The following is a 10,683-nucleotide window of genomic DNA, read 5'->3' as shown; positions in this document are numbered from 1 at the left end:
TACTGTAAAAAGATAGAGTTTGTTATCACATCTCTTGGAACTCCAACTAGTACCAGTTAGTGATATGAGATCACACGATTATAGGTGTAATGAAGATGTGTTGGATTGCGTTCTCTAACGGTAACTTTCTATGGAATTTCACTCTGTAGTTGAAAGAGTGAGTTTTGATGAAAAGCTGAGACCTATGGTGTCTAGGTCTCTTTTTTCGCCAATGAGACTCAATATCATCTGATTAGATCCTTAGCACATGTTTCTGTTTTCAAATGCCAATTCATGACCTACTTTGAATGATTGTTGTGCTATATCAGTTATATAATTTTTTTTTAGTATAAATACTTCAAAATAAATTAAATAAATATTTTATTTTGAAAAAATCAAATTGCCCCTAAGCAATATATAAGATTTTTAATTTCAAAATGAAATAAATAAATCCATCAATTTAAAAATATATTAAAACATACTAAATTATAAACTTAAACAAAGTTTTGTGCATAAAATCCTCATTTACTGTATTTTAGAACATATTAATATTTTTTTATTGTGTGATTCAAAAAATTTTATTATGGATTTATTATATTCATTATAAGTACTGTCTTTTTTATTATAATATAATAAAATGCAATTCTGATTATTATGTTGAGAACATAGATATGAGCAGATAATTTAAACTCTGATTTAATATTTAAAAAAATAATAATTGCAAACAAATGAGGCATAAAAAGATATAAATTAAAAAACATAGTTTACCCGATTTACTTTTAAAATTCAAAAAATTTATTTAATTTATTTTTAAAAATTTTATATATCTTTTAAATATTTATTTTATTTATTTTTTATTTAAAAAATTTGTTTGGGCTCGTATAATTATTGATTTCTATTTTAGTAGCCAAATTAGACTTTTTGGGTTTACTCAATAATTTCTTCGTTACTTTAACAATGGAAGGCGGGTGCACCCGAGTAGGAGGCCACTGATGACGTGGCAACATCATCTGCATGTTCGGTCCCACGTAAGGAAGTTCGTTTGTTCCTTGATGAAGGACTCCTTCGTCTCAGAATTCTATTCTAGTAAAACAGCTTAGAGCTCTCTCTCTAATCTCCAGGAAAGCCAATCACAAGGTTTCTGCTTCAAAACTTTCTGCTCCTCTTCAACGTTGTAATCTCTAACTCATTTACTTTCTGGTATGTCAGCGATTCCCTTCTTCTCTCTTTCTATCACTTATCTCTCTTCGGGTATGTGAATAGTCTCTGAGCTCCTTAGGTTTCATGAGTTCTGATAACAGATAATTCAAATTTTGGGCAGAATTGCAAAATAGATTGGTTCCCAGAAAGAATATTAGACCCAAAAAATAAAACGTCTTTTTATGCTGGTCCTTTTTTATTGTTTATTTTTTCATTTGGAATTTTTGTAGGATATCAGTGCAAGTTCTCTTATTCTCTGTTTCTTAGTTAATTCTCATATGTTATGCATATTTTTTTTTGCCCTTGTTAGCGATTCAATTACTTTTGATTCCTTTATTTTAGTTCTGCTCAGTTTGTTTTCTGTTCAAATTATTAGTTTCAGGGTTTTGTATAATTATTACTATGATCAGTTTGGATCGAGACTTTGAATATGAATCTCCTGTTTGCTTGCAGTCGAAGGCTATCAAGTGGGGTTATAAGGGTCTAATCTAAATATTCTTCAAAGGGTTTGTGCATTTTAATTTCATTTTTGAATATGTCCTCATCTAACAGTAATACTCACACTGAAGCTGCTAAAATGGAACAAATTATCGCTGAATTTTTTGCTAAAAGTCTCCACATAATATTGGAGTCGAGGTCTCCTGCTATGTCATCTCGTAATTACAGTGCTGATCAAGCTGCATCGTCTCCATCTTCCTCTTCGTCCTCCTCTACAAGCGTAAGGCCTAGAGATAAATGGTTTAATTTAGCCCTTAGGGAATGCCCGGCTACGCTTGAGAATCCAGATATCTGGCGTCGTATGAATCTGGAACCAATGGTTGTTGATGTGATTTTGGTGCAGAGACCACCCGATAGGGACCCTGCAAATTCTTCCCTGAAAAAGGATTTGTTTAGGAATCCTTACTTGAAGGAACGTTATCCTTTTAGTTGGAATTCTGATCAAGAAGAATTAGGATATGATGCTAAGACTGAGAAAATTATAGAGAGATGGATAGTGCAGTGTGAGAGTAGGAGGTTAAGGGATAATGGTTCTGGCAGTAGGAGATCAATTGGTACTTTGCATACGTTCTATAAGAAATTAATATTACTTTTGAGGTCTTTGTATGCAACTGTTAGGCTTCTTCCTGCACATAAGATTTTCCGCGACCTCAATTCGTCTGGACAGATTCGCACATTTACCCTTACTCATAGGGTTTCTTCTTTTGTTGAGCCCTTCACTCGCAAGGAAGAGACTGAAATGCAGCGATTTGGGTTCAATCCTGTGGATACTTCCTGTGGTAGGCTTTGCCTTTCAGTAGTCTATCGTTCATCACTCTCAGACATAAGGTCTGAATCATCAACCCAAATGTCCCCCCAATTTATCCCTGACTATGTTGGGAGCCCATTGGCAGACCCACTGAAAAGGATCCCTTCTCTTCCTCTATCACATGGTTCTCCATCATCCTTGCCATTCTCAAGACGACATAGTTGGAGTTATGACCTTTATAAAGCTTCTCCACCTTCAGTTTCTTTCTCACCATCTCCTACTCATTCAGAATCACATGCATCAATTTCTAATCCAAGTTCCCGTCGCTTCCCAACTATGAACTTGCCTCCTCATCCACCTGAAATATCTTCAGTTCATAAGAAAAATATGAGCTATGATGAGTATTGTCCTTCCCCTAACTTTACACCCTCCCCATCACCATCACCACCAATCTACATTCCTGGGCGTCATCTGGCTAAGGCTCTTTTACGGTCTGAAAGTGCACCTGTTAGCATACCTACAGGCAAGCTTTCTAGTTCCCCTGTGTTGTCCAACAAGCAAAATTTGCCTCCATCTCCTCCCCTCAAAGGTACCAGATCTGGCAATCCTAGGACTGATACAAGCACAGGTTTTGTGCAGACTGGTGCATCAGTTGAGAAGGTATTATATATGCTCAATACAGTGAACTTTCTTGCAATTGTTCTTGTTTAATTTAGGAATCTTTTTATATGCTGTAGTTGTTCTCCCTTGGAAAAGATGACACTAGAAAGTATTCGGGGATGAGGATACCATCCAACAGCTCTCCACAGATTTCATTTTCCAGAAGTCCCAGCAGGTCTTTTCCAGATGATTTTGATGATCCTGACTTTCCTTGCCCATTTGATGTAGAGGATGATGATATGACAGATCCAAGTAGCAGGTAATTGGTTAAGTAGTCTTAGCTATCACCTTGCTTCTGTTGTATTAAATTTTGATAGGAACATTATAACTGGCTCTAATCACTTGCTAAGAGCTTCAGAAGTTATTACAAATAATGATATTATATGTATATTGAAATATCAGAGTGGAAATTTTTTTGATTAGGAGTCAAATTGTCCCATTTTTCTTACTGAAACATTGAGAGTACAGCTTACCAATTAGGGCAGAATGTCCCAATTCAGATCTGCTCATGGATTACGAGTGACATCAATTTGTGATCGAAACTTAGATATACCACAGGGCTTCACTAATTTTCCATGATTTAAGTTTGATGTTTTTTTTATTTTTTTTTCTTTTAGTAAATGGTGCATATATGTATATAATTTGTGGTACGTGTAAAAACCACTCAAAGGGTTTCTTTGTAAGAGTTCATATCCCTGCCATGGTTTCTCAAATATCTTGACCTTTGCTAAGAATTGATCTTGACATTTTAAAGCTGGTCTTTTAAACGAAGTGAGTAATTATTCAACAGCTGAGCTGAAATATAATGTGGATTGTGGACATTGCATGTTACTGGCCTATATTTTGACAGCAAAACGGGATAACAGAATTGATCAAGACAACACAAATTGATAGGAGTTTAAAATTTAACTTCAAAATCTCTTACTATGCAAATACTCTGATTGTACCATGCCAACAAATAGAAGGCCAATCAAAATATTGGGGATGTTTGCATAGGCTGTTGAACAAGTTGCATGTGTTGGGAAAAAGGGTAACTTGCAAATGCTTATTTCTTCAGTTGGTTATGCAAAGGGGTATGGACAAAAATATATCATATTTTAGCAGTTGTGAAAATGAAAAATATATTTAGTTTTACACAAAATTGCTACTGCAAATTTGTTCTCTTAGTACTTGTAGAAAATTAGGTATGCTTGTGGATTTTGCTAAAGTTTCTTTGGTTTTATATTCTGTCAAATCTGTTATATATATTGAATTGAGTGGAAGAGCATCAATGTATTATTTGTTGAGAAGAGGAGGACTTTTATAAATCCTTATTCTGATGCCAAATGTTACTCATCCAACTGCTTTCAAGTTTCCAAGCAAACATAAAAGCAAACATCGCTTTGAATTGATTTTTGCTAATTGCTGGAATGTTTTTCAGGAGAGAATTTTATTCAGTGAATTGTGATGCTTTTTGATTAGGGACCTTTGAATTGATGATGGTTGCTTTTATTGTATATAACTAATTGAGTGGCCAAAAGACTTCGAACTGAAATATGCTTAATAGTGGTTGCCATTTCCCCTGCAATAATGCATATACAAATTAGTTTTGTCAGTCTTCATGTTCATTTATCTTGTACTATTAAAGGTTGTGTATAAGTTTGTTGTTAAATCTTGGCAAATGTGCTTTGTTTTCACCCTGTTGTGCACATAAGTCTTTTTTTCTTTTTGCCAAGTGCATGTAAATTAGGTCAGACCATAGTTGTCAATGGTGCACATAAAGTCTGCTATGTGAGCACCAGACCAGCAGATGAAAGAGAAAGAAGACAGACAGGAAGAAGAAAGGCATAGGGAATGTTAGAGTATGAACATAATCATAGGAGATTACATAATCATAGGCTAATTGATTGATAGAGGATTCTTAGGAGTTGCCTTAACAAGGTCTTGTAATCTGTATATATACACACTTATTTCAATGGAGAAATATACTGAAATTGCCCAATTATTCATTATTTTATTACATAGTATCCGAGTCATTCCTGTAGAGATTTAATTTTTTTTCTCTCCCGTCGAGTTTTAAATTTTTTTTTTTGGAGACTTAGGGCTCCTATTCTTTTGGGTTACCCATCTAGGGTAATATTTGTCTTTCACAGCCCATCTAGAGAGGACGCCGGAGTTGCCTTGTAGCCCCTTGTTAAATTTGTGGGGATTGTATGTAATAAAGGGGTATTGCATACACTTGATAGATGGGTCAGTTATTGTATTACTTCCTATTCATTATCTTATCACCTAGGAAGTAAATATTGATAGATGGGTCAGTTGCTTAATCTTAGGGATTGTATAATCATAGGCTTGATTTTCCTTCCTATTTAGTTACCGTCTCTCATATATAAATAGGTTGTAATCTTTATTGTGATATACAATAAATATTATCCTTTTACATGGTATCAGAGCCTGGTTCATAGAGATTTTTTTTCCCTTTTCTCTCTCGTAAAGTTTTAAAATTTTTTTTGGAGACTTAGGACTCCGTTCATTTGGGTTATCCATAAAGGGTAACATTTGGATCTCACAATCGCTGGAGTCATCACACCGACTCCTTGTCAGATTTGAGGTTTGTTTGCCGTTCGGGTGTTGGGGGAGGTGTTTTATTTGGTACTGTTCATCGGCACTGTTCAGGGGTACTGTTCATCGGCACTGTTCACCGGTACTGTTCACGTGGTACTGTTCATCGGTACTGTTCACGCCGGGTACTGTTTTCTGATTCCGTGTTTCTTTTGTTGCTATCGTTTTTGGGTTGGTTGTCCTTATGGCTGAAGTTAAAACCACCACCGTAACTGATGTGATTTCTATGATGACTAAAATCACGGAACACAAATTGAATGGATCTTTCGATCAGGGAATTTTGATATCTGCAGATGAGTATGCACAATTCATCCAATACCAGGCATCTATAAAATCTTCTAATTCCTCCTCTATCACTGCAATTGCCGAGTCAGGTAACTCTACTGCATTTCTTGTGTCTTCATCCTCCAAATGGGTTATTGATTATGGTGCTACCGATCATATGTCAGGTAATTCTACCCTTTTGTCCAATCTTGAGTCTCATACATCGCCTTCTTATGTTACTCTTGCTGATGGCACTAAATCGTCTGTCATGGGTTCTGGTCATGTCAACTTAACCCCTTCTCTTTCTGTATCCTCTGTGTTATGTCTCCCTAAGTTCGCATTTAATTTGCTTTCCATGAGTAAACTCACTCGTGCATTGAATTGTTGTGTCTCATTCTTTCCTGATCACTGTGTTTTTCAGGATCTTTCGACGAAGCAGATTATTGGTAGAGGAAGTGAGTCAGAGGGTCTTTACGTCTTGGATCAGCAACTACCTCGATCTCCTCGATCTCTGGTATGCTCCACGCGTTTAACACCTTTTGATGTTTATTGTCGTTTAGGACATCCTTCTCTCTCGGTTTTGAAGAAGTTATATCCACAGTTTCATTCTTTGTCTATTCTAGATTGTGAGTCTTGTCAATTTGCCAAACATCATCGTTTACCTACTCTGTCTCGAGTCAATAAACGGGCTTCGTCTCCCTTTGAGTTAGTCCATTCAGATGTTTGGAGTCCTTGTCCTGTTGTGTCTAAGTCTGGCTTTAAGTATTTTGTTACCTTTGTTGATGATTTCTCTCGTACTACTTGGTTATTTTTAATGAAGAGTCGTTCAGAATTATTTTCTATTTTTTGTGCATTTTATGCTGAAATCCAAACCCAATTCAATACTTCCATCCGTATATAGCAAAGTGATAATGCTAAAGAGTATCTCTCTGGGGAATTTCAATCTTATTTGTTACAAAAAGGGATTCTTCATCAGTCCTCTTGTGTTGCCACTCCTTCACAAAATGGAGTTGCTGAAAGAAAAAATCGACATCTTCTTGAAGTAGCCAGAGCCCTCTTATTCCAAATGAAGGTACCTAAATATTTTTGGGCTGATGCTGTATCCACTGCTTGTTTTTTGATCAATCGCATGCCTTCCTCCGTCCTTCATGATGATATCCCTTATAACATTTTATTTCCCATTAAATCTTTGTTTCCCATTGAGCCACGTCTCTTTGGTTGTACTTGTTTTGTTCGTGATGTTCGTCCACAGGTTACTAAATTGGATCCCAAATCACTCAAATGTGTCTTCCTTGGCTACTCTCGATGTCAGAAAGGGTATCGTTGTTTTTCTCCTGATCTGAATCGGTATCTTGTGTCTGCGGATGTAACATTCTTTGAGTCCACTCCGTTTTTTCCGCCATCATCTGTTTATAACACCCAGGAGGAGGAAGATGATCTCTTGTTATACACTGTTCGCTCTTCGTCTCCTCAGACTACTCCTACACCTTTCGCTCATGTGCCAGGTCGCCCTCCCATCTTTCATGTGTATTCCAGACGCTTAGAGGACTCTGACTCCGTTCCGCTACCCGCTTCTTCGTCGACCGATCTTGCTCCTACTGATCCTTCATTGTCTGATTTGGATTTGCCCATTGCTCTTCGCAAAGGTAAACGTACTTGCACTTATCCTATTTCATCTTGTGTCTCTTATGATCAATTATTCTCCTCTTCTTGTTGTTTTGTCACTGCTTTAGATTCTATTTCAATTCCCAAAACTGTTATTGAGGCTTTGTCCCATCCTGGTTGGCGTGCTGCAATGGAAGAGGAAATGATGGTAAGTGTGATCACTCAGTGTTTTATAGAAATTCTGATAGTGGAGTAATTCTGCTTGTAGTATGTGTGGATGATATCGTTATCACAGGAAGTGACATTGCTGGCATCACATCCTTAAAAGAATTTCTTAAAACACAGTTTCATACAAAAGATTTGGGTTCCTTGAAATATTTCTTGGGAATCGAAGTTATGCGGTGTAAGAAAGGCATCTTCTTGTCTCAAAGAAAATATGTTCTTGATTTGTTGGCAGAAACAGGAAAATTGGGTGCTAAGCCTTGTAGTGCCCCAATGACCCCTAACCTTCAACTTACCACAGAAGACAGTGAGCCATTTGCAGATCCTGGAAGGTATAGAAGATTAGTTGGCAAGCTGAATTATTTGACGGTGACTCGTCCTGATATTGCATATTCAGTGAGTGTGGTAAGTCAGTTTATGTCTTCTCCTACTGTTGCCCAGTGGGATGCTCTGGGACAGATTCTTTGTTACCTTAAAGGGGCCCCAGGGAGAGGCCTATTCTATGGTAACCATGAACACTCAAATATTGAATGCTTTTGTGATGCTGATTGGGCAGGCTCGAAAGTTGATAGGAGGTCAATTACTGGGTATTGTGTTTTTGTGGGAGGTAACTTGGTCTCATGGAAAAGTAAGAAGCAAAATGTGGTCTCCCGTTCTAGTGCTGAATCTGAATATCGAGCTATGGCACAAGCCGTTTGTGAAATCTTGTGGGTACGTCAACTGTTGGAAGAAGTTGGGTTCACAAATTCGGTGCCTGCTAAGTTGTGGTGTGATAATCAAGCAGCTATCCATATTGCCTCCAATCCAGTATTTCACGAGAGGACTAAACACATCGAGATTGATTGTCATTTTGTTCGTGAAAAGGTCCAACAAAAGATAATATCAACAGAACATATCCGAACTGGAGAACAATTAGGAGATATTTTCACTAAAACTCTAAATGGGACTCGAGTTGATTATATATGTAACAAGTTGGGCATGATTAACATTTATGATCCAACTTGAGGGGGAGTGTTATAAGTTATAGAAAGTAAATATGTTAATATAGGAAGTAAATATTGATAGATGGGTCAGTTGCTTAATCTTAGGGATTGTATAATCATAGGCTTGATTTTCCTTCCTGTTTAGTTACCATCTCTCATATATAAATAGGTTGTAATCTTTATTGTGATATACAATAAATATTATCCTTCTACAATAATCATAGGAGATTACATAATCATAGGCTAATTGATTGATAGAGGATTCTTAGGAGTTGTCTTAACAAGGTCTTGTAATCTGTATATATACACACTTATTTCAATGGAGAAATATACTGAAATTGCCCAATTATTCATTATCTTATTACATAGTATCCGAGTCATTCCTGTAGAGATTTAATTTTTTTTCTCTCCCGTCGAGTTTTAAATTTTTTTTTTGGAAACTTAGAGCTCCTATTCTTTTGGGTTACCCATCTAGGGTAATATTTGTCTTTCACAGCCCACCTAGAGAGGACGCCGGAGTCGCCTTGTAGCCCCCTTGTTAAATCTGTGGTTCGTTTGGGTATTGGGTGGAGGCATTCTTGATACTGTTCAGCTGGGTACTGTTCACGACGGCTATTGTTCACTGGGTTAGGTTTTGTTATCTTCCTTTAATTCGTTTGAAGATATAGGAGTATAGGGTTTTGGTTGAATGGCTTCTGACAGTAAAACTCATATTATTAAAATTATTCCAGTGTCTTCAGTAGTGACTGAGACAGGTAAAATGTGTCTTATTTCCTCTTTATATAAATGGGTCATTGATTCTGGTGCCACAGATCACATGATAGGTAATCCTCATATTTTTATTAGCTTTCGATCTCATAAAGCACCTTCTCCTATTATTATAGTTGATGGGTCAACCTATAATATTGAGGGTTCTGGGATTGTTAAACCTACTCCTTGTATTACCTTACCTAATCTTGCTTTTAATTTAATCTCTATGAGTAAACTTACTAAATACCTAAATTTTTGTGTTTCCTTTTTTCCTGATCATTCTCTCATTTAGGATCTTGTGACGAAGCAGATTATTGGTGAAGAATTTTGGGAAAATTTAGAGAATTCTTGTATTTCACTCTTAATCTTTACAATTGATTTACATGACTATTTATACACAAAGAATTATATCTAAACAGGAAGTAAATAATCAAATAATAATTACAGAGATAATTAAGGATCCTAATCAAATCAAATCATATTCCTAGAATCAGTTGGGATCAGCAAATAAGTCAACACTCCCCCTCAAGTTGGTGCAAAGATGTCGCACATGCCCAACTTGCAAATCAAATTATGGTAGATCTTGTTGTTGAGCCCTTTAGTAAACACATCCGCAAGTTGCCCAGTAGAAGTCACATGAACTAGACTCAAGACACCGTCTATTAATTTTTCTTTAATGAAGTGCTGATCAATTTCAATGTGTTTCGTCCGGTCATGTTGGACTGGATTTTGTGCTATACTTATAGCAGCTTTATTGTTGTCTCTCTCGGGCAACCTCAACTCCCTCAATAATTTCTGCAACCATAAGAGTTCACACACACCTTGGGCCATTGCTCTGTATTTTGCTTCAGCACTTGACCGAGCAACAACACTTTATTTTTTGCTCCTCCAGGTGACAAGGTTCCCTCCCACAACTGTGCAGTAGCCAGAGGTGGATCTCCTGTCATCGAGAGATCCTGCCCAATCTGCATCTGTAAAAGCTTAAACTCGAAGGTGACCATGTTTGGAGTAAAGAAGCCCTTTTCCTGGCGCAGACTTTAAGTGTCTCAAGATGCGCAATACAGCCTGCATATGAGTCTCGCGAGGGTCATGCATGAATTGGCTGACTAAGCTAACAACATAGGCTATATCCGGTTGAGTGTGTGAGAGATAAATCAACCTTCCTACCAATCT

At 36.8% G+C, this 10,683-nt stretch overlaps 1 protein-coding gene across 2 annotated transcripts in view; it reads left to right on the top strand.

The window, feature by feature from the left end:
- The first annotated feature begins 922 nt into the window (after positions 1–922).
- LOC110630002 (autophagy-related protein 13b) overlaps positions 923–10,683 on the top strand; it is a 28,472-nt gene continuing 18,711 nt past the window's right edge. The window contains exons 1-3 of one of the 2 annotated variants that reach the window (XM_043949457.1): positions 923–1,179; positions 1,732–3,085; positions 3,163–3,344. In XM_043949457.1, coding sequence (XP_043805392.1) covers positions 1,757–3,085; positions 3,163–3,344 — 1,511 coding nt within the window. In that variant the 5' untranslated portion in view covers positions 923–1,179; positions 1,732–1,756. Of the gene's footprint in view, positions 1,180–1,632; positions 3,086–3,162; positions 3,345–10,683 lie in introns of both variants that reach the window. The other variant, XM_021777276.2, reaches the window with a different exon arrangement.

Source organism: Manihot esculenta, chromosome 13, assembly GCF_001659605.2.
Source record: "Manihot esculenta cultivar AM560-2 chromosome 13, M.esculenta_v8, whole genome shotgun sequence".
Lineage (NCBI taxonomy): Eukaryota > Viridiplantae > Streptophyta > Magnoliopsida > Malpighiales > Euphorbiaceae > Manihot > Manihot esculenta.
This window is presented reverse-complemented; position numbering and strand designations above follow the sequence as displayed.